General features: G+C 38.1%; 1 protein-coding gene across 4 annotated transcripts in view; it reads left to right on the top strand.

Moving 5' to 3' along the window:
* The window catches only part of Vha100-1 (V-type ATPase subunit a family protein Vha100-1), a 65,678-nt gene extending 47,458 nt beyond the window's left edge, over positions 1 to 18,220 (top strand). The window contains exons 4-10 of one of the 4 annotated variants that reach the window (XM_065239819.1): positions 4,271 to 4,365; positions 4,704 to 4,745; positions 5,636 to 5,762; positions 15,701 to 17,074; positions 17,130 to 17,364; positions 17,436 to 17,607; positions 17,675 to 18,220. In XM_065239819.1, the coding sequence (XP_065095891.1) occupies positions 4,271 to 4,365; positions 4,704 to 4,745; positions 5,636 to 5,762; positions 15,701 to 17,074; positions 17,130 to 17,364; positions 17,436 to 17,607; positions 17,675 to 17,777 (2,148 nt within the window). In that variant the 3' untranslated portion in view covers positions 17,778 to 18,220. The remainder of the gene's footprint in view (positions 1 to 4,270; positions 4,366 to 4,703; positions 4,746 to 5,635; positions 5,763 to 15,700; positions 17,075 to 17,129; positions 17,365 to 17,435; positions 17,608 to 17,674) is intronic. The other 3 variants (XM_065239821.1, XM_065239818.1, XM_065239820.1) reach the window with 3 other exon arrangements.
* Positions 18,221 to 25,273: the final 7,053 nt, after the last annotated feature.

Below are 25,273 nucleotides of genomic sequence, written 5' to 3'. Positions count from 1 at the left end.
TCTGGGACCGTTGATCTTCTTACTTTACTTCAATGACGTGAATTTAGTTATCGAAGGTCCACGACTGTCGTATGCAGACGATCTCAAAATCTACTCACGGATCGATGATTGTTAATTCCTTCAACGTCAGTTTGAAGCATTTGACAGTTGATGCCATTTGAACCGAATGATGGTGAATCCTGCGAAGTGTTCAGTTATCACCTTTACTCGAAAGAAAGAATCAGTTATTTTTCACTATGCTCTCCGGGATACCATTATTGAACGTGTGAGCCATGTAAAAGATCTAGGATCATCCTGGACTCTCAACTTAGACAAGTCGTCAAGGACATTGGGCTTTATCTTCAGAACAGCTAAGAATTTCTCCGACATCCATTGTCTCAAGTCACTGTATTTCTCTCTGGTACGCTCCATTCTAGAATATTGTTCTGTGTTTTGGAGTCCGGATTACAACAATGGTACTGAGAGAGTCGAGTCCGTTTAACACCGCTTCTGCGATACGCTTTGAGAATGTTACCCGTTTCATTTGCCCAGCTGCATGAAAGTCGCTGCAAGCTGTTTGACTTGGACAGTGCTGTTAATTTTCATATCATTCGATTGAAGATGAACCAATACAACCATTCAATCAATTCTGTGAAAACGAATTCTCACATGACCATAATTTCAAGAGCCCCTTTCTCATTCGAAGCCCATCGTCACTGTCAATTGATTCACTCACTATCATTTGATATACGACAGTGGAGTATTAAAGAAACTCAGCAAAATGGTCCCGAACAGACAAGTCGACCCGATGTCGGATCAATGTAAGGCAAATTAAAGGTCAATATCGACCCGATATCGTGTTGTTGTCGGAGCAATTTTGAGTTTATGTCGGGTCAATGTCGAGTCAAGATCGGGTTGGGGTTTGGTAGAAGTTAGGTTGGTGTCGAGTTGGTTTAGCTTTTTCTCCGGGATGTCGACCAGAGCTCCATTTATGTGTAGGTTACACTCAATTGAATGATATATTAAGCGTTTCTCAAATGAGAATGATCCATGCCTTCGTCAAATGACTAAGCAACTGATATCACCCATTCGAAGGAGGTCCCTTTTGATAGCGGATAGCTGCTTTTCTCATTTTCATCAAAAATGTTCAAGTGATTTTGAGAATTTACAGCACTGGACTTGGAGAATTTTCGCATCAGAAGAGAAACTTCAAAAGCCCTGCTTGTCGCGGACACGTACCAAGGTAGAATTGATTGCACCGCAATATTGGAGCAAGTAAACATTAATGGCCAACCCCCAATGCTTCGTAACAATGTTATGCTGAGAATGCCACTACATTGGACAAACTATGCAATCAACGGTGCAATAGGCGGACTGCATCGAGTTTTTAAGCGAGTTTCATCAGTATTCGATTTTAACCTTCGGAGACGTTTCTCTTCCTTCTTCTCTAGAAATGTAAATCGTCAATGATTATGTTTTAAAGTTTTGTAGTTTTAGTGATGATATGATTTACTTTAATTTTAATTTTAGGGTCAACCATCACTGGGACCACATCGAGTTTGTTGATGTTAACAAATAAATAAATAAACTATCCGTAGCCCTGCTTGGACTTATTTCGCGTCTAGGGACATTGTCTCAGTCGTGGTTCAACTAGTAGTCGATCGAATGATCTGAACTCCAGGACGGTTTAGAGAACCTAGAACATCATATATATGGACAACAACTATGGATTTATTTGGACATGTTGTGTTTGTTATGAACATGCTGCAAGACCTGGTTGATCTTGTTGGTAATATTATCTGAACTCTTGAATATTTTAGGTCAAGAGAATGGATTTTGAATGATGAATCTCGATTTTGTGAACATGTTTGTACATATTCTAGAAGGTTTTGACGTAGAACTACGTCTGTGATTTCTATATGGGGGTACATTTTGCGAAAACCGAAAATGGAATCGGTAACAAAATTATGAAAGATTTCAAACATTAATTACTCAGCTGCCCGTGGATCAATTTCAATAATTTTATCACCAATCGATCAGAAATATTTCTATGCATCAATATAAATGCTTCCGACTGATGATTTTCAACAAGAAACTATTGAAAAAGTGTTTATGACAAGCATTGTCCAATGCACAAATAAGTGATAATTTTATAATGAAAAAAAACGTGCTTCCCAAACCCAGTCGTCATAATCGAGTACCACTTGGTTGGGGCCTGTTCATAAACTACGTAGACAGTTTTTTGGGATTCTTGACTCCCCCCCTCCCCCTGCGTAGACAATCACCCATACAAAAATTTTAAAATTTGTATGGACCATGGATAATTGTCAACCCCCCCCCCCCCCCTAAACTGTCTACGTAGTTTATGGACAGCCCCTTGGTTGCACATCATTCTGCTTTAACCTGAAAAGATATAAAAGAGCGCTGCTGTCTAGCCTGAACTCTTTTTCGCTTCGGACGGCGTGGTTAGCAGGCAGCAGAAGCATCAATAGTAGCAGTAGGAAGGTTGTGGCAGGTTAGGTAGTCCACTCTTTTACCCAACAAGCAACAATGACTAGTCATGGCAAAGGAGAAAAAGGTCTTGGTAAAGGAGGCGCCAAGGCGTCATCGCAAGGTTCTTCGTGATAACCGCCATCCGTCGTCTGGCTCGCCGTGGTTGTGTCAAACGTATCACCGGTCTGATCTACCAGGTGTTCCCGGAAAATGAGATCCATGATGCTGTCACCTACACTGAACACACCAAGTCTAAGCGGTCATGGATGTCATCTACGCTTTGAAGCGACAGAGACTGTGCGGTTTCGGAGGTTAAATCATCACCAACTTTGGCAACAAAACGACCCTTTTCAGGGCCAACAAGCTTATTACAGTAAAGGGTTGGAATAGTATTTATCACAAAATGCTCTCTAGAGTTGTAATCTTGTAACTAAACTTGGAAGCACCCCAGTGATTTTGATCGATTCTCTTCATAAACTTTCTCTTTGAAAAAAAATACAACAAATTTGGTACGCCTACAATTCAAAATCGGAAAGAGTTAAGATAATAGATGATCGATCAATTAAAAGAACTAAATGCTCTTCTTATTTGTTCCATCCACTAGCGGTCCTACGTCAAACTTCCGTTCGTACCCCTAGACACATACCCGTTTACTTTTTTTTTAGCTATATTATCAACACTCCAGGATAGTTTGGATGACCTAGAACACATATTTCGCTTTTGTTGTGTGATTGTTGATAAAAAGTACCGGAAAAACCCTAAACAGCATCGAAATGTGCAAGGAAAAATCGTCCTGAATGTTGAACCTATCGGAGCTGATCCAATAGGTGTCCGGAGTTTACTTTTAAGCTTCGTGATCCGTTAGCCTTCTGAAGTTGAACTACAAGACCTCTGAAGTTAACGTATAAGCCAATTGTAATTGAGCTCTGAATTTTAGCAGTAAGGATGGCCTCTAGACCTGTTACAAGCCGCATGCAATTTTTTAACCTAAAAAGTCGTACAAAAAGATAATCTAATGATCAAAAGAGTCCATCCCACTAGAAACGACATCAATATGTCATTTGATTTCAGTTAAATATCTACTTAATTTTAAACTGTATTGGAGCACTTATGTTGAATTCCATTTACTTGCATGTTTGCACCCCCTGTAATTTGCACTGAACTGTTTTCTTTTTTCCTAAATAAATGTTATCCTTAAGTTTGCTATTGAACTTAATAATAAAAAAGCTGTGATGGATAAAACTAACCGAGTTAACAACTAACAAACGAAAAAAACCTACCACGCATTGGTTAACTGAACCTAAACGGCTAGTTTACTTCCGAAAACTTATTGTTATTAAATGATTGTTATCGAACTTTGATTTTTAAATAATGGTATGTATTCTGCGAATCATACATCGTGCATTTTTCTCTTTATTTAGTTCACATCAGCTTTAGTTTAATTCGTACAACTCTCTTTGAATCATTTCTCCCTCTTACTATCAACAACATCATTTCGTGTAGGATTTGCTGTCTCTTTTTCCCCCGATCCTTGAGCTAGAGAAGTCTTCTATTACCAATCTTCGGTTCGATCTCATTTTTTGTTGTTGTTGGTTTTTGCGATCGCTCTACCGGCCGTGATAGAACAAAAATGACTGTTCACATCTCCGTCTGTATGTGTGTGTTTTTAATGTCGTTTTTTGACTTTGTGTCCTTAATTTTCTGTTACATATTACCCACAAACTCTGAATCGCGCCGAACCGTGCCGTCTCGTGACAAAAATAAACCGACTCAAATGAACACGTGAACGAATGAGCAGCAAGAGGGTGGCATGCATACCACCGAATCGATGACCCGAGCGTTGATCACCGACGAATCACGTACCGGCAAAGCGATGGGTCCTGTACAATTGGGGTAGGTTTGTTATTTTCCGGTTTTTTTTTTGGTTTGTTTCCCGCTTCTGGAAACTATTCCTGTTTTTGGTTAGTTCTTCTTTTTCTCCTCATTCTTTCTATTTCTACCTTCCTCAGACTAAAGCTTATAATTTTCTCCCATCTATTTCTTCACCTTTTCTTCGCTTCTAAATTTATCAGCAAAATTCGAATTTCTTGGCACGGCGTAAAAAAAACAAAAACTACTTGGCTGATAAGTTTGGATTTTATTTTCAACTTTAATATCTAAGCCCTATCTCTAGCTATGCTATCTAAGGAAGAGAGCTTTTCGATTAACAAACTACTAATTTTCAACTGCAGTTTTCTGGAAAAGTCACAAGAACCAGAAGAGTATCTCCCATGGTCAGTAGCAAAACAACACCTAAACCGATACTTAATAATCAATCATGTTTACTTAGTGTTCAGTGCACACATAACTACGTCACTCAGTGAAACCAAATCAACTGTCATTGATCATGCGTATTCGTCCTACTGAAAGCATTCAAATTGTCAAAAACAACGAAAAAAAATATTTAATCAGTTTTGGTTTTCTGACGTACTGTTTCTATCATAGTGTAGTTTAGTAATTATTTCATAGTCTTTTGTCCGTCCTTCTTTTAGTGTAATCTGCTTTTAGATACTTTTGCTTTCCCATCACTTGCGTGTGATTTTTTTTCTCTCCCAATCACTCTTTACTATCCAAAAGTTTAACTTTGTAAAATGTGCTCTGCTTGGTTATTTCCCTTTTTTGCAAGTCGTTTGATGAAAAGATTCTGCTTCTGTGTCTCTTACCTTGTTTGTTTGAATAATGCGTGTTTTTGGTGATTTTCCTGACTGATTAATCATGATCAATACCAACTTAAATGTGTGTATTTTTAAAATCTGAAAGCGACTCTCAAAACAGTACCAACAGTTGCCTGAGGGCACGATTCCATCTCAAAGTCAGTGCCTGTTTGAATTTGAAACGTTTGCAAAATGCGTCTTTTGTTTCTTGTTTTCTGTTTTTGTTTCGATTCATTATTATACTTACATAAATCATCTAAACACAGTTCCATAGAGGCTGCTGAACGAATACGGACCAAGCGAGAAAAAAATCGCTTTCGTCCCGCTGCTAATGGTTTGAATAGTTCTAACATTCGGTTTTTCGTTTTCTTTCATACTTATCATTTCAAGAGAAAACGTTTCACTATTTTATACTAATTGAATTTTCTTTCCTCAATCGTTTCCTAAATTGCTGAACTTGCACCGAACAGTTTTGTCGCCGGTGTCATCCTGCGCGAACGTCTGCCAGCCTTCGAGCGTATGCTGTGGCGTGCCTGCCGTGGTAATGTTTTCCTTCGCCAGGCCATGATCGAGGCACCGCTGGAGGATCCGTCCAGTGTAAGTATTTTGCTGCATTTTTATTCCCAAAGAAATCTTGTTTGTTTTGCGTAGAAAATGTTCTTAAAGTTTTCGAAATTCATTCAGAAGAAATTAATCGTTGGAGATACTGTTTCCTTGGTGGTCATCGTTTGGATTCAGTATGAGAGAATAGAGAAAATCAATTATGTCCAATAATTACAACCAGTAATCAAGTATTTGAGGAGAGTTGAGAATTCTAAAAAGAGGGGACTTAGGCCGTTCGCAATGCTGAGTTTCAAAATTGTTTCAAACTACTCGACAGTTCCAAAATTTGAAACTGTCAAAAATGAAACTATAACACGGTCAGCGCAATGCACAGTTTTAAAAGGTGTTTGCTATTCATCCCTATGCTATGCAGGGCTGATAGCGGGTCATTTTTTAGTGACTTTGTCACTTTATTGAGGGTGGTCACTAAAAAGTCCCTATTTTCGACAAAAAGTGACTAAAGTCACTTTTTTCACCATTCCCGCTTGAATTGCTATGTAAAATTCGTTAAAAAAAATAAATAAAAATTGTAACAGTGCTACAGTATGCTTGGTTCTTAGTTGGAAGTTCATTAAATTAACTAACGAAAAAGTACGCAGAAGAAACCAAGACGATAAATCATCAAAGCACTTTTGACATATGACTACGCCTGTGATTTCTATATGGAGGAACACTTTGTGAAAACCGAAAATGGAACATGTAACAAAATTATGAAAGATTTTGAACGTTAATAACTCAGCTGCCCCTGGACCAATTTCAATAATTTTATCACCAATCGATCCGAAATATTTCTACACATCTGTTTAATTTAAGACATTATCATTTTTTAAAATGTCACTATTGAAAGTTGTACGAATGTGCAACTGTTGCTATGATAATCAAATGTATCACCGATTGCCTGCGAATAGTGATTTCCCTAACACAGATTTCAAAGTTGAATTCCATCCGGTCTCACCAAACGGTGTTTATTGCATCACCGCGTGGTGAGTGGTGGTGTTCTCCAGTACACCACGAAAGTTTACCTGCAAGCAGCAAGGCTGCCGTCAACCGCTGATCGGATTCAGTCCAAACACCGTGTGTGGTGGTGTCCGGTCTTAGGCATCTGAAGCAGCAGCAGCAGTGGTTTCGGTGCGTGGCGTTGAACATTGTTCTCCAGTACACAACGAAAGGCTGCCTGCAAGCAGCGAGATGCAGCCCACATGAGCATTCATAGAATGAGGAAGAAGCCGCACCACTATTGATCGGAATCAGTAGCTCTTCGTGAGTCACTGTGGGCCATCTATGCCAAGCGCGTCATACTAAAGAGTATAAACAGAGAGAACTCCGCTCAAATTCCTATTCCTACACAAATCACAAGCTCCTGCTGCAGTTAACAAATAAGATTTCCATTCAAAGTGTTTTTTATGTTACTTCATACGCGAAGTTAACGATTTTCAGAGTTGGTTGGAAATGCTAACATGAAGCTTTAGTGTGATGATTTATTAGCTAGAGAATGATCTTTAGAAGAGGGAAGGTGGATAGTTCCGTTAGAGTACGGCAGTATGAAAATTGAATAGAAGTTGAAAATGAGCGAAGGGCCATTAAAGCGACAGTTTTCAAGATAGACGCACATTTTTGCCTAGCCCGTACGATGTACGCGGGGACTTGAAGTATGTCTCCAAGTCCACAGGCAAAAATGTGCGTCCCTCTTGTTGCTCATAAACTGACTGCGGCTGTGGAATAGTTCTAGCGACGTTTTCATCACTACCTAAAGCCCCACGCTGCGAGAGCATTTCCAGTCGATGGTGTGTTATAATGCAGTTCTTCTTTACCCAACTATTGTGTTGCTCCTCTCGTCATGACCAACGTGATCATCTCAGAGAGGAAGCAGTAGGGTGGTTGTTGCGTGCTGTACCATCATCAGCATTGTTGACGGCTACTCCCGCCTTGAGTTGTTACATTCAAAGTGTTTTTTATGTTACTTCATACGCGAAGTTGACTGAACAGTCTCAAATGTCAAATATTTATTTCGTTACAATAAATATAAGTACCTTATTGTAACTAAAATCAAACACTTCATCAGCTTTTGGTTTTATGTATAGTTAATCTACTGATTAGTTTAAGTTAAATTTAAATCCACATCTCTAAAATTTCCCCAAATTCATGTACCTGATGAGTTTAAATTTTTATTCTTGTCAATGTCCACAAAATTTAACCCTTGGATCATTTTCGTCAATGTCCTTCTTCTTCTTCGCATTTCTAGCTTATTGCATATCGCATATTTAGCTTATTGCGTGCTCTCAACTTAGTGATCTAGATGCACTTCCAGAGTTATTAATTGAGAGCTTTCGATGCCTGTACCATTTTTGCATTGGTATAATTGTGTGGCAAGTCCAATCATACTTGTATGCCCAGGGAAGTCGAGACATTTTCCAACCCAAAAAATTCCTAGACCGGACTGGGAATTGAACCCAGCCACCTCCAGCATGGTCTTGCTTTGTAGCTGCGCCTTTACCGACTGAGCTAAGGGAGGCCCAACGTCAATGTCCTATAACTCTAGTTTTGTAGGTATTTCTGAGTAGAATTCCAAGGCAACCTTGAATAGGATTCAATAAAAAATTCAACGAAAATTCATAACAGCTTTTGACATTAATTATTAAGGAATTATGAGAAAATTTGGACGAGAAGTAGGATTACACCATGATAATTCTGAGGAAAACTTCAAGATAATACAGAAGAGAAATCTAAGGACATTCTGAGGATCGGAATCTGGAGTATATTTTCATGTGAGTTTTCGGAGAATTCATAGGATTCCCATCGAACCTCAAATGAATTCGGTAAAAAATTCCAGGAGAATTAAATAAAAAATATATTCAATTAGAATTTTTCCAACGGATTTCTTAGGGATATCCTTAGAAAATTCTGAGCTTAATTTCAAGTGGATTTCGAGGAGTTTTCTAAGGATATTTCGGTGTTATTTTTTCAGATAATTCAAAGGAGAATCCCAGTTGCACTTCGAAGAATTTTTGGGATTTCCTAGCAGAACTAAAAAGCTATTCGTAATGGGATTCGATATGGGAATTTCAGAATAATATTAAGTAAATGCTGAGGTGAATTCCAAGTGAATTTTCAGGAGAATTCTTCAGGATTATTAATAATGTAATGAACATGAGTGAATTAAAATAGTTTTCTCAAGATGTTGTAATATTTGTTAAAATCATTTTTTTTTCTTTTTACACTAGTAAATAATACCTAGGTACCGTGCCGATTCAAATTTCGGACACTTAAACTCGAATTTCGGACACTTTTAAAAGTTGATTATCTCGGTCGAATATGATCCACATGTCTTGTAAATTTTAAATTTTTTTGACTAGTGCCCTCCACGATCATCTAACATTATTACTTTGTTTCTAACTGGATGTAATATTTAATTAAAAATGAAAGTGTCCGAAATTTGAATCGTCCGAAATTTGAATCGGAACGGTATAAGAATTTCTAGCTCAATTTAAAATATTTCCATTATACATTTGGATTGTATTTTTCAAAAATACGTGAAATTAGGATCTTATCTTAGGTTAGTGAAACTATGGTACTTTATAGTAGAAACATTGGAAAAAAAAAAACCTGGAAAACTCATGGAATTTTATTAAGAAAAATTAGTAGACAATAAGCTATAATAATTATCAACAATATAAAAAATCGTCGGGAATCTGGAAGTCTTTTCCATCCTTTTTTAATTTCCCACTATATAAGTGAAATAACTCTAAATTGGGCCCATCGCTAAAAATTAGCTATTTATCAATTTTATCTAGATGAACGCGTCATTGAAACGGTACTAATGGATATTTTTGGTCGCTATTGAAAATTTGGTCGATTGCTGAATTTATTTATGGGCCCAAATTAGGGGCATTTAGGCCGACACGTACGTTTAAGCTCTATGACCCTTTCCTTTCCACCGTCGCTTTATTCTGGCCTGGAGGTTGACCGATCCGTTTTGTAAGCTCTAATAAAAAAGATTTTTTTTTGTTTTTTTTTACGTACAGCTACGTCTTTGTCGACTATACTGGGGTACAAATCAAAAAATATGTGGGGTGAAATAGTGTTAGGTTTTGAACGCTTGTAACTTTGTCATTTATAGATGAAAATAAAATCCAAATACGCCAATCGATAGGATATTACATTACAAATCTGCTGAAATAAGTATTTTTTTCAATTTTCTCCTAAACATATTTGAAAAATGTACAAATGATAATGTTAAGTTAAGTTAAGTTTTCACTACAAATTGGACGTCGGGGTGAATGCCGTGTGTTGGCTGAAACCTTGGACGGATTTAAATGTCTTCTCAAGTATCTTACTGAGAAGAAGCACAAATTTTTTACTTACGACACCAAAACTGAACGTGTGTTCAAGGTTGTCATGAAAGGACTGCCCAGTGGTGAATCCCTGGATCAGATCAAAGATGAACTGGCAAAATTACTTGGAGTTGTGCCACTCCAAGTAATCAAAATGAAAATGAAATCCCGTCCTGGCGATTCGCACAACGGCATTTCTAATGATTTTTATTTAGTTCACTTCAAGTCTAGTGAACTAAACAACCTTAAGGCCTTAGAAAAAGCTAGCCTTATGCTCCATGTCCGAGTGAAGTGGGAACACTTCAGGAAGACTGGAGGAAATTTCCAAAACCTCACTCAGTGCCGTAAGTGTCAGGGTTGGGGCCACGGAACTAAAAATTGCTACATGCCAGCTAAATGCATGAATTGTGGTGATTCCTCTCACGCAAAGGACGACTGTCCTGTGAAGGAAGATCCTAAGAAATTTAAATGTTCAAATTGTGGTGAAAACCACAAATCCAATTTTTGGGAATGTAAGACTCGCAAAGCGATCCTATAATCTCGTTCTAACCGTCAGGTAGGAAACGCTCCACGTACAAATTCCTCTGCTGTTAACAACGGTCAGCGAGGAACAAGTACTACATTCGTACCCGTAGGTACAAATATCACCCCTGCTTCAAATTTTTCATCTGTACCTACTCCCCTCGCTGCTAACAATGTTCAGCGAGTTAATGGAGCTACCTATGCTGCTATTGCAGCGGGTAGAAATCAAAATACTAACCAACGTAATTCTAACGGAAATTTTGACAATTTTGACAGAAATCATTAATTGACATGATTTCTGATATGCTTAAATCTAACTCCATGTTTGATGCTATTCAAACTGGAGTAAAATTTGCAAATAATATTGTCAAGACTTTAAAATTCAGTAATGGATTTTAAAGCATTAAATATTGTAAATTGGAATGCTCGATCTCTTAAAGATAATGAAGACGAGCTATTTAACTTTTTGAGGGTTCATAACGTACATATTGCCGTTATAACTGAAACGTTCCTTAAACCTGACCATAAGGTTAAGAAGGACACAAATTACTTGATTTATAGAAATGATCGTCTTGATGGACCCTGTGGTGGCGTTGTCATCATTATTCATAGACGAATCTAACATAAAATTTTTTCTTCATTTGAAACCAAAATTTTTGAAACTTTGGGAGTTTCTGTTGAAACAAAATTTGGACAACTTACGTTTATAGCTGCCTAATTGCCATTCCAATGCGTAGGCCAGAAAAAGAATTTTCTCAAGTGTGACCTCCAGAAACTTACCCGTCATAGGTCTAAATTCTTCATTATTGGTGATTTTAATGCAAAACACCGCTCATGGAATAATGCTCAAAGCAATTCCAATGGTAATATTCTGTTTGATGATTGTTCTGCAGGTTATTACACTATTCAATATCCAAATAGCCCAACATGCTTTTCTTCTGCAAGAAATCCCTCCACTATTGATTTGGTCTTAACTGATTCATGTCAACTTTGTAGCCAATTGGTTACCCATGCTGACTTCGGTTCTGATCACCTTCCAGTAACTTTTGAAATATCCCAAGAAATAATTTGTAATCCCAACAGCTCTACTTTCAATTACCATAGAGCTGATTGGGAGCAGTATCGAACATTTATGGAATATAACTTCGATCCAAACATTCCTTTGCAAACCAAAGATGAAATTAATTATGCTCTTGAATCTCTGACTACTTCTATAGTTGCAGCAAGAGCTGCCTCAGTACCAAAATGCGAGGTTAAATTCGATTCAATTATAATAGACGACGATCTTCAGCTCTTGATCCGTCTTAAAAATGTCCGTAGGAGACAATATCAAAGAACACGTGATCCTGTCATGAAAGTTATCTGGTGGGATTTGCAAAAACAAATTAAAAAGCGATTCTCTGCCCTGAGGAACAAAACTTTTGAAAATAATATTTCTAAATTAGACCCGAGTTCCAAACCCTTTTGGAAACTCACAAAAATTTTGAAAAAACCTCAAAAGCCTATTCCAGCGCTTAAAGAAGGTGGTAAAATTTTGATCACAAATTTGGAAAAAGCTCAGAAACTTGCTAAGCAATTCGAGAGTTCCCATAATTTCAGTTTGGGTCTTACTAGTCCTATTGAGAATCAGGTTGCTCGGGATTTTCGGAATATTTTCTCTCGGGAAAATATTTTTGATGATTCCTGGGGGACTGATTTGGACGAAGTAAGGTCTATAACTAAAAAGTTTCAAAATATGAAAGCTCCAGGTGATGATGGAATTTTCTATATCCTCGTCAAAAAAACTCCCAGAGAGTACCTTGTCTTTCTTGGTAAAATTATTTAACAGATGTTTCCATTTGGCATACTTTCCTGATAAATGGAAAAATGCAAAAGTTGTTCCAATATTGAAGCCGGATAAAAATCCAGCTGAAGCTTCTAGCTACCGCCCAATAAGTTTGCTTTCTTCAATAAGTAAACTTTTTGAAAAGATAATTTTGAATAGAATGATGCTTCACATCAATACGAACTCAATTTTTGTAGATGAGCAGTTTGGATTTCGCCATGGGCATTCAACTACTCATCAACTCTTAAGAGTTACCAATTTAATTCGTTCAAACAAATCTGAAGGCCACTCAACTGGAGTTGCTCTTCTAGACTTAGAAAAAGCATTCGACAGTGTTTGGCATGAAGGTTTGATTTCTAAATTGAAAAAGTTTAATTTTCCACTTTATATGTATTATGAAATTAGTTCAAAATTATTTAACTGACAGAACTCTGCAGGTAAATTATCAAAATTCCAAATCTAATCGACTACCTGTTAGAGCAGGAGTTCCTCAGGGTAGCATTCTTGGGCCTATATTGTATAACATTTTCACTTCGGACCTCCCTGATTTGCCTCAGGGTTGCCACAAATCTTTGTTCGCTGATGACACAGGCATTTCCGCTAAAGGAAGAAGTCTTCGTGTTATTTGCAGCAGACTGCAGAAAAGTTTAGATATTTTATCTTCTTATTTACAAAAATGGAAGATTTCTCCCAACGCTTCCAAAACTCAACTTATAATATTTCCATATAAGTCTAGAGCTTCCTTTTTGAAACCTAGTAGTAGTCACATAGTCACTATGAACGGAGTTCCAATTTTCTGGTCAAACCAAGTGAAATATCTTGGATTAGTACTTGACCAAAAATTAACTTTTAAAGATCACATTGAGGGCATTCAAGCTAAATGTAACAAATATATTAAATGTTTGTATCCTCTTATAAACAGGAAATCCAAACTTTGCCTGACGAATAAACTTCTAATATTTAAACAAGTTTTTAGACCGGTCATGCTTTACGCTGTGCCAATATGGTCTTGTTGTTGCACTACCAGGAAAAAAGCACTTCAAAGGATTCAGAACAAAGTTCTGAAAATGATTTTGAAGTTGCCTCCCTGGTACAGTACTACCGAAGTACATAGAATTTCGAATGTTGAGACTTTAGAACAAATGTCCAACAAAATAATTAATAATTTCAGGCAAAAATCGTTGCAATCCTCAATTGCAACGATTAATTCCCTTTATACTTAGATAAGATTTAGTTTTAGTTTTTAGTTTCAAGAAAAAAAAAAAAAGCGTTGCTGTCATGCCTCTGCTCATTACCGCTTCGGACGGTGTGGCTCTTGGTCCTGCAGCAAGCGAACCAAGTCAACGGATTAATGTGGATCACGGCGTCACAATGGGGAAATGAGGAACTTGTAAAAGTTATAACGGGTGTTCAACAAAAAATGCGAATTTTTTCAGTCATATAGCTAGCAACAAAAATTTATTTTTTCAACGAATTCACTATTTTTTAGATATATACATGTATGGTACATCTGTATATGCAATTAAATTAACATCCGATGTCCAGCCTTTTATAAATATTCTGCACAAAATATACTTTCTGCCCCGCCCCATTAATAAAAAACGGCGGAAAATCCTATCAGGTGCGGTTGCACATCGTTCTGCTTGAACCTGGAAAGATATAAAACAGCACTGCTGTCGTGCTTTCGCTCATAACCGCTTCGGACGACGTAGCACTTGGTCCTGTAACAAGCAGGACCAAGTCAGCGGCTAAAGGTGGATCACGGTGTAATCAGATTTCACAATGAGGAATGAGCCTTGGGTCCCGTTCCACTAAACCGAAACGCGGAAAAGTTATATGTGCCAAACCGGTTCATAAGTTGATGGGTTGATAGGTAGGGTCCAGGTGAGGGAGCTGCCTCCCTGGCGCCGGTAGCATTGCTGCTCAGCACGGAAAATAAGATCGGTGGAAAACAAATCAAGGAAAAGAAAAAGTGAACCATAACCGAAACATTGAAATACTTGAAAAATTTAAGATAAAGTATAATAGTCGAAAATGCATGATATACATCAATTTTGCGTGGTTCTACGTCATACTGCGGTCGTGTATAGGACACAACCTTTTAATTTTATAAAGTCCATTACTATTCCTTACGAGATACATTTTTCTTCAAAGATCTCCAAACTTCACTGAAGTCCTTTTTTTCTGAACACATCTTAGCTTCTCCTGGAATACTTCCAAAGTTCTTTTTAAAACCCTCTGGACTTCCCTAAAGTCCCTTTGAAATTTCGTACTCAAGATTGTTATAAATTTAAATCTTTTGATGTTTGCACCTTTTTTTTTATTGCGATTTGGAACTGTTTTTACTTTATACGACTTCAGCCCCAAACGGTGTTTTGATTTTTGGACAAAACCAGGTGACATTCCTATTTTACGAGCCACCGTTCGAACCGAGAGATTCGGGTCTTCCATCAATATCCTCTTCACCTTTCGGTCCACGACAGCATCCACGTCCAATGTTTTATCACTTCTCGGTGTCCTCTAGACCGTCAAACGTTCCGAAAATGAGCACACCGTGAACAGTGGATTTAGGTAAATCCAATTTTTTTTTGCAAGTTCCGTATTGACAAGTCAGGATTTGCATTACGTCCGAAAAAAAAACCTGCTCGCGCACATGTTTTTCATTCGTCGCCATCTTGAACACTAAACATGGAATGTAAACACCAATCATAGTCTTTTTCATCAATGAATCCCAGCTATACAACAGCGAAATTTTTCACTCTATTCGCCTGGAAGTATGCAATTTGCTGTGGACTTAAAGGTGACCAATCTACATACAGCTCGCATTCACATTCATGAAAAAAAACATCTTCAGAAATCTTATTAAGACATGGCGGATCTGAGCAAAAATAGTATCAAACGGCTAAACTTTAATATGAATTGTATTATTGAATTCAGCCCTGAAATCCCAAACAGACTCCAAATTTTGAATGTAATATTGTAAGCTTAAGTCCATTGTTTTTTTTTATTATATTTGATTTTTAATTGAATTTTAATGTTTGAAGACTGTTCTAAATATAAGTACGTTTCGAAAACCATATGGCATTGTAATTTAAGGATCTATGATGGCAGATTTGACTACAAAATGGCAATAATCGAACTGTTATAATAGTTGTCTACGCATAGAGGTACAGCAACGTCAAGGTTGCTGTTTATGTCTAGTGAAATTCAGTGCAACAATGATTCTAATTCATGTTTACCATCATCTCCCACAGGGCGACAAGGTGTACAAGTCGGTATTCATCATCTTCTTCCAAGGTGACCAGCTGAAGACGCGCGTCAAGAAGATATGCGAAGGTTTCCGCGCTACGCTGTACCCTTGCCCGGAAGCTCCGACCGATCGGCGCGAGATGGCCATGGGTGTTATGACCCGCATCGAGGACCTGAACACCGTTCTCGGGCAAACGCAGGACCATCGTCATCGGGTTCTGGTGGCCGCTGCCAAGAATCTGACGAACTGGTTCGTCAAGGTTCGCAAGATCAAGGCCATCTATCATACGTTGAATCTGTTCAACTTGGATGTAACGCAAAAGTGTTTGATCGCCGAGTGCTGGGTTCCGCTGCTGGATATCGAAACCATCCAGATTGCACTGCGCCGTGGAACGGAACGTTCCGGATCGTCCGTTCCGCCCATCTTGAATAGGATGGAGACTTTCGAAGATCCTCCAACGTACAATCGTACGAACAAGTTTACCAGCGCTTTCCAGGCTCTGATCAACGCGTACGGTGTGGCCAGCTATCGTGAAATGAACCCGGCTCCCTATACCATCATCACATTCCCGTTCTTGTTTGCGGTGATGTTTGGCGATTTGGGACACGGTGCCATTATGGCTCTCTTCGGTTTGTGGATGGTGCTGAAGGAAAAACCACTTGCCGCTAAGAAAACCGACAATGAAATCTGGAACATCTTCTTCGGTGGACGTTACATCATTTTCCTGATGGGTGTGTTCTCGATGTACACTGGATTTGTGTACAACGATATCTTCTCAAAATCGCTGAATGTGTTCGGATCTTCCTGGAGTATCAACTACAATTCATCAACGGTAATGACGAACAAGGCTTTGCAGCTGAATCCGGGCAGTAATGATTACTCGGGAACACCTTATGCGATGGGCTTGGATCCGGTTTGGCAAGTGGCGGAGAACAAGATCATCTTCCTGAATGCATACAAGATGAAGATTTCGATAATTTTCGGCGTTCTTCATATGTTGTTCGGTGTCTTTGTCGGACTGTTCAATCATCGTTATTTCAAGAACAAGATGGCCATCTACTGCGAGTTCATTCCTCAAGTAATCTTCCTGGTATCCCTGTTCTTCTACATGACCCTGCTGATGTTCATGAAGTGGACAAAGTATTCGGCCGATAGTGAGGACATCCTGTTCTCGGCGGGATGTGCTCCGTCTATTCTGATTACCTTCATCAACATGGTTCTGTTCAAATCGGTCGAGGAAGAGGGCGAATGTAGCCCGTTCATGTTCGCCGGACAGCAAGGTATACAGAAGTTCCTGGTCATGATTGCACTGCTGTGCGTACCGTGGATGCTGCTCGCCAAACCTATCATGATCATGCGTGGCCGCAAGCAAGCAGTGGTAAGTTATCTACCAGGTTACGATTGGACTTGTGATTTAATTTTACAATTTGCAGCATCAACCAATTACTCCATACAGCAATGAAAACGGTGAAGCTGAGACCGGTCTTAACCAACAGAATGCAACCCAGGGAGCAGTTCAACAGGGTAGTCATGGGGGTCACGATGACAATGAGGAAATGTCTGAGATTTTCATTCACCAGGGCATCCATACCATCGAATATGTGCTCGGTTCGGTTTCCCATACTGCATCGTACCTTCGTTTGTGGGCTCTGTCGCTTGCTCATGCCCGTAAGTTGGAGGGCTTTCTAATCTATTGATTGAGTGAACCTTGGTCTTTAACACTGTTTTTGTTTTCGCAGAATTGGCTGAAGTATTGTGGAACATGGTGCTGAAGAACGGTCTCCAACAAGGAGGTTGGATCGGCGGAATCTTTCTGTGGGCTATCTTTGGGTGCTGGGCTGTGCTGACGGTTGGCATTCTGGTACTTATGGAGGGTTTGTCTGCTTTCCTGCATACTCTTCGTTTGCATTGGTAAGTTTTGACTAGCAAGGTCTGCAATGATAAAGTTTCTTGACATTGGTCTGTATTTTTTTTTCAGGGTCGAGTTCCAGAGCAAGTTCTACGGTGGTTTGGGTTACGCATTCACACCGTTCTCGTTCGAAATTATTTTGGATACAAGCTCCAGTGCTACGGAAGATTAAGCTCCGAATTGACGAATTGATGAAAGGCAACAAATTGATGGACAGGTTTATACAAACGTTCAACTCGAAATATAGAATATAAACGTTAATGTTACTCTGCGAAATGCGTTTTAAAATATTCAAACTATTCTACTTGCGCAAGCTCGGCTTTGGCTTAAAATTAAATTCTTAAAACCACTTGTCATTCATATAATGTAGAAGAACCGAGTTGGATTCAAAACAGTTAATATTTATTACGAAAAAAAAAATGCAACAGTACTCTCTATTCAAAAATTTTGAAGTAAACTTCAACCAAATAAAATATTCAGTACAGGATCATAGCCATGTTAAAGTAAATGTTTGCAACCAGAATTATCGATTGTAGGCAATATTGACGTTCACATAAAAATATAGATGTAGATTTAGCACACAGATTAGAAGCAGCAGCACAAATCAAGATTTGGTGTTCATTCGATCCGAAATTGTCACTGGGGAGTGTTTAAAAACGTTCAAACATTTTGATTTTTCTCAATAAAAATGAGTTCACAAGCTTACTTATGGGGTGTTTACACTTATGCTATTTCACTAGCACTAATGAGCCAGCGGCTAGCAAAAAAGCTCACCAGCATAATGTAAACAGGGCATCAGCGTTTACCAGCATGAGATTTCAGGAACAACTGAAATTCGTGCTAGTTGGTTGAGCTAGTGAACGAGCATAAGTGTAAACAGCCCATAAGCAGGAACTTCTTCCTATAAGATACAAAATTACGTTGAAGAAATACGATCTTTGTCCGCAAACAGAGGAAAATAAAAAAGAGGTTTGACAAATACCACAGCAAACATCGTTCAGTGCTGTTTCTAAGCTTTTCGAACTAGAACCGTTGCTCTCATTGCAAGCAGTATTGGATTGTTGATCAACATGGGTCGCTGCCGGTCGCTCTACAACCACCAACCTGCTGTGCCTCGCACTGTATATTATCGAAAGCATACCGACCTATCCGCGGCATTCGACAAGTTGAATCATGCCATTGCGATTGCTAAACTCGACAGGCGGCTTGGTATAAGCGGTAATCTTCTGCGTTGGGACCGTTCGTATGTTACTGGTCGCCATCTAATGGTTACTACAGGAGATAGCTGATCAGTTAGTTTCTGCGCCACATCAGGTATACTTCAGGGAGGCCACCTGGGCATGGTACAAGCTGAATATTGCATTAGTTAGGACCTAACATTGACAGATTCTCTTCTTCGACTTTCTCTTTGTATCCCCACGGCCATGTAAATACATTCCCAGGTATTTTCAGCACACAGGTCGATAGAAGAAGCTTTTATCCTGACCAATGGGAATGTGGAATCCTTACAATTTAAACAATGGCGTCAAGCGGACTGTTGTATCAACAATCAATACGAAACTAACGATTTTGAATTGGCTCACTACTTGACTAGCCTATTTGGTCCCAAGCAAACGATTAACGTACCCTATTCTAGTCGAAATTCTAGTACTACACAATGTTTGTTTTGATTCGCTATGAAAGTTTGACAGATAAAATGAGGGGTCAGTGGATTTTCCTATGTTTCGAGGGGTGAATCGAATAGCTTGGGACCGAAGATAGTACCAGAGCTGAGCCAAAAAGTTGAGCAGTTTTCTTCGGGACCTACTAGTGTTAGAGTTACCTCTATGGTTGTATCATGGAGTTAGTGGAATTGGAAACTGAAGAGTTTATAGACATGTTTTTAGAAAGTTATCTGATTTTCCAAAACCACACAATTTCATAGCTGAAGAACAAGGGAAATATTTGACGTATGTGAAAACTAACTTGAAAGTGATGGTATGTATAATAATATGTGATTTTTCTGAGAACTTTCCATTTGTTGTACAAGACGCTGTACAAGGATTTCATTGGGCAAACGCACAGTGCACTATTGACCCATTTGCTATATATTATAAGGATGATCATACCTCAGATTTAATGGTTAATTTCACTGCAATCGCTAACTTTACCAAGCACAACCACGTTGCAGTTCGTTTATTCGTAGTTAATGTTGTGATATGCGCAGTACAGAGAAAGGAAAATAACGTGTAGTACGGTTGACTAACCAACTCGGAATGAAACTTTATTTCTGCTTGTTGTGGTATACAGCAATGAGTGTATTTGTGTATGTGAAAGGAAGAGTGTCAAGAGAATATATATAGCACTGATATAAAAACGATCCTGTCTTTGTTGTGATTGAAATGACAAGAGTCTAACAGTTAATTGTGTAAATTTCATCAAAAATTCACTTTTTCTCAGATGGATCAGGCCGTCAGTACAAAAATAAGATGACAGCCTTTAATTTGTGGCACATGATCGTTCTCGGAAGAAGAACATTCTGTGAAACTATGAAAGTATCTTTAAGCATGTTTTGTGTCTATAATAAAAAAAAAATATGTATGAAGATATAACAAATAAACGAATTTTATTTCAAACCTGTTATATACATAGTTGGAAACCATAAGATTGCTTTATCAAAGCATTAAATCTAGCCCAAATAGATATCTATATTGAGTTCTATATACTCCGTGAAAGATGTATTATCTAAATTTAATCTAAAAGTACTCCATTGGATCCCCATGCATCTTTATTTACAATGCTACGAATCACTGATAATCTAATCTAAGCTAATCTAACACCAACACAGCCAGTTCTTGAAAGTATCTAGGGGAATTTACGTATTCTCGGCAACCTAAGCAGCGACCTTCTTTCTATAGCCTTTTTCTCTAAGGAACGCACACATATGCAGTATTGGTTTGTTTACAATCTTTTGCTGCCAGCTGCTCTAACATTTTCAGTCGAAAGAATTGTCAAAAACTGTTTTGAAACGCTTTTACAAAGCTCCAATCTTCTCTAGTGAGAGCGAGTATTGTCGGCAACCAGTTTTTCTTCGGCAACCGTTCCATTTGAACTGCATGTACATCTGCTGTTCTATTATCGGCAACTCGAAATCAGCTACAATTTGCTAGATTGCTTTTTCTCAGTGGTAAAAATATAGTCAAAGTGAAGCTGAAAGCATAAAGAATCGTTTGCATGCATTCAGCGAAGTGTTTTTGTAAGAAAATCCAGTGAAAATAGTGTTTCAATTTGTGTTGCCGAAAATAGTCTGTCATGCCGAAGCCGTCATTTCCCCTATATATATACCTACATCATTTTTCTTGTCTATTTGATATATGTTTCACATCGAAGATGCGTCACACATATCAAAACGGCCAGGCCTACTGTGCAGCATTTAAGGGCTAAGATGATTCAGAAAACATCGGGCCTGTTTAAATCGAAGATTTAAACACGATGCTTCAGAATCCAATAAATGGATAAAACGTGGACATCTCGTACCGTACGTTCCGATTTTGGTAATTATATGATTGGTTGGTCGTTGGAAGCATCAAAGCTAGAAATGTTAAGTGATGCTCCATTTTCTTCTGGCGGTTGGGACATGAGCACTAGCTCTTGTCCTAGCCTTTTATGACTTATGGCTATAGCGCCATTACTCGCTTTCTGAAAAGAGAATGATGATGATGATGATGATGATGATGAAAAAAGTAACAAGGACTAAAATGTGATCCTTTGATTACTGGAAAATCCTGATTCCCTAGTTTGAAGTTGTTACGACTAGGGTTCGGTGGCAGATCTTATACCAGTAACGCACCACAAAAAGGTGATCTACCAACGTTACTGGTTTGAAAAGATAAAAATTTACATTAAGAAACGAACTCACCAAGTTTAGCCAATTGAACCTGAAGGCTGCCTGACATGTGTTGATGTAGAATTCCAAATTGTTGACGAAGCTTGACGAAGATCAACGTGAACTAGTCCGGTTTATGGTAGTTGCACGGAATGTCAAATGTTCGGGTGTATGTAGTCGATTTTTTATGTGCATTGGCAAGCCTTTTCGTGGCCAATGGTCAGGTTACAACGCTGCGACTCAACGAATGATGGAACTAATGATGGGACGCCTCGTGGAGGTTCTACTTGGCTTCGGAACAGATTCTCAGCGGCAAATAATAGGAAACTAGAATGAGGAACTAGATATTGTCTCTTGGGCCTGGTTATGACCAGATCAGCAAGCGATTATAGATAAAAAAAAAACTCGACGGAAAAAACAAACGTCAGGTTCAAACACACGCACAGCCTACTCAGCTTACAATGCTACGAATCACTGATAATTTAAGAAACTCAAAATCAATCAATAAATTTGATTCAAGTCTCGATGAATGTCATGGTAGTCTGGGATCAGAAATTGAAATAAGTATAGATAATGTGACCATGTTACAGTCGCTATAAATCAATGGAGACGCATGGTAGTCTAGTCGCATGATAACTTAAAAAAATATATAACTCAAAAACGAAACAAACAAAATGGAAAAATGTTAAAACATAATACGCCCTCTATCTGCAAACAATGAAATCCATAAAAAATAAATACAATCAATGTGTTTTTAATACAGAATCCCAATTTTTTTACATCACTTTATTTTTTTCTGAAAAAATGCTTTAAATTACCTTCTATTTGGTATTTTGATTTTTGAAATCAGCCGAGTGGTTAAAACATAGATTTTTGAAAAAAAGTAATTTTTGAAAAAAAAAACGAAAAATTATAATTTTTTGGACCACCCTAACATAGAACTGGTCACTCTAATGACAAAATATTAAAAAAATACGGTTTTGATATTTTGCGACAAGGAACAAATCTACCAATTTTTACGAAATTATGAGAACCCATACATCGTTTTGCTATGGAATGGCTGTACAGGATGACCATTTCCATGTTAGGTTGGTCCAAAAAATCGACTTTTTTTCAAAAATGATTTTTTTCAAAAATGTAGAACTTCAAAATATCAAATGAAAGGTAATTAAAAATACTTTTTAGGAAAAAATATAAGTATATGAAAAATTGAGATCGAGGCCGCAAAATGTTATTATATTTTCTTTGAAACTACACACAAAAAATAATCACTACTAAAATTAAAAAAATCATTGGTAAAATTAAAAGTTTTCGTTGGTTCTTTTTGGTAGAAAGTCTGACGCATTCAAAATAAAAATGTGTAACTTGTCAAATCAAAAGTTTAGCTCTTCGTTCATTTTAAAAGTTGATGCTTTTGAATCAAATTGTAGAACTGTCAAAAGGAAAAGCAATGCTTTCAAAATGAAGTGCAAACTGTTTCAGTTCGAAAAGAGTTGTTTTTATTATGACAATATATTTTTTATATTAAATTTTAAATATTATCATATTAATGATTTTCAAGATTAAGAAAAGTAGCCAAACTAATGTTTGTATCATATTTAAAACATAAATTTATTCATTTATTTAATAAAAAAAAAACAAAGAAAATAAAACATAGTTTATGTTACCAGCGCAGATTGTGTCCTAGCCCTATTAGGAATCAAAGGAAGGCTAATCCTACTGTTCATCGTCCTGAGTCTTCTAAGTGGCATGGGTGCTGGCACTAGCTGATCAAGATCTCGATCTATTGAATATGGGAGAAAGGCACGTATATACTAGCACCGCATAGTGATAAAATTCTAAACTATTGTCACCCAACAAAAAGATCTTGACTTCCTAAAAAACTTTGCCCAATACATTTACTTTCTATCTTGTCAGGATCTAGAGATATTTTATATGCAAGAGTTTCACATCTATAGTAGCGCCGCAAAGTGAGAAAACTCTGAACTACTGTCCACCTGCGAAAAAGCCTTGACATCCTGAACAACTATGCCGAAGACAGTACCTTTCTATACTCAAGATATTTTATATGAGAATTTCACGTGTATACTATCGTCGCGTAGTGAGCAAATTCTGAACTATTGAGCACCAAGCAATAGGCTTTGATCTCCTGAAAAACTTTGTGAAAGACAGTAACTTTTTATCGGGTCAGGATCATGAGATATATCACAAGCGAGAATTTCACGTGTATACTAGCGCTACGTAATGAGAAAATTCTGAACTACTGTCCGCCAGCGACAAGGCTATGATCTCCTGAACAACTTTGTCGGAGACAACTAACTTTCTATCTGGTCAGGATCTCGATATATTCCATGTTGTAATCAGTTAAGTCAAATCTCACGTAGTATAGTCACAGTTTACGCGGTTTCCATTTACATATTCCCTATTATTCGCATTTTTTAGGTGTTTACTGTAATCAAAGTTAAGCTTGTTTAGATCAAAACAAGTTTTTTGAGGAATACTCGTTGGTTTCAGATCGATTGGTAACTCAGCAACAAAATGGCAATGGAAAACTCATGTGTGTTGTACAAAGTACAACAGCGCGAGTAACGGAGGGTTAAAGGCCCTTTGGTACATTTTTTTTTACGGATCTTCAAAAATTTTGTTCGGTTGCCGTTCCCCGCCCCCCCCCCCCCTGAAACGTGACGTAATTTAGTGAACGGAACATCATGGGATTCAGTTTTTGTATGTTGTTGTGGCACATGACATGTTTGATTCCTTTCAGGTCAAAGGTAATCCAAACCCCTTAACGCCGGATTTTGTAACAAAGGCACACAAACACTTAAATATAGTCATTTCCCGATCTTGTCAGACTGAGTCGAACGATGTATGTTACTCGTCCTCGGATCGAAAGTCGGTTTTCCAAGCGGTTTATGAAAAATCATTTGCATGATAGGTAAAAATAATATGACTCCGGATAATCGAGCCATTTTCTCCGGATAATCGAGCCCCGGATAATCGAGCCTCCGGTTAATCGAGCCTCCGGATAATCGAGTCCGGCATGTAGTAAAAAAATCCAACAAGCAGAGCCTCGTAAAGAATACAAATGAGCATTTATAGGTTTTGGTAATAACACATGACTAATAAGCGGCGCTGGTGGTGTAGTGGTAAGCGGGGTTTCCTCTCACTCCAGCAGGCCTAGGTTCAATCCCAGTCGGCGCCGTCGGGAAGTAAAACCGTTGGTCCCCGGTTCATGAGTTGATGGGTCGATAGGTAGGGCCTCCCTGGCGTCGGTAGCATTGGTGTTCAGCATGGAAAACAAGATCGACGGAAAACAAATCAAGGAAAAAAAAAAATAGTGTCACACGTATGGGATGGGACATTTTTCCTATTTACTTTCTCTGCCATTTGCTTGAAAAGTAGCGCATTTTCGAAGAAAACAAAACTCCACTTTTCCAGATGCTTCCTAGCATTGGCTCAGATTTATTTCCTTCATTTGTTGGCTTTGTTCAATAACTATTTTACACGAGCTTTTTTCACTGTAAGCTCTCAATAATTGATACATAGTTTTGCTTGTGTTTACATCTATTCAAAATGCGATTTTCATATGTAAATCCTTTGTTGTTACACTTGTCATAACGATGTGGTTGTTTGTTTAAATTATGCTTGTAAATCAATTTGTATGAACAGTTGGCTAATCATGGTATGGTTTGTGTGGAACGCTTTGGTCCACATTTCGATTCCATATGTTTTACTTTGAAAAAATCCTGTGCGGCTGGGATTTTAAGGACTGTGATTCAGTGGTAACTCAATCTAGGTATGGG

This window comes from Ochlerotatus camptorhynchus, unplaced genomic scaffold, assembly GCF_037179485.1.
Source record: "Ochlerotatus camptorhynchus isolate MF236.1 unplaced genomic scaffold, CSIRO-AGI_Acam_v1.1 ptg000062l, whole genome shotgun sequence".
In the NCBI taxonomy this organism is placed as follows: domain Eukaryota; kingdom Metazoa; phylum Arthropoda; class Insecta; order Diptera; family Culicidae; genus Ochlerotatus; species Ochlerotatus camptorhynchus.
This window is presented reverse-complemented; position numbering and strand designations above follow the sequence as displayed.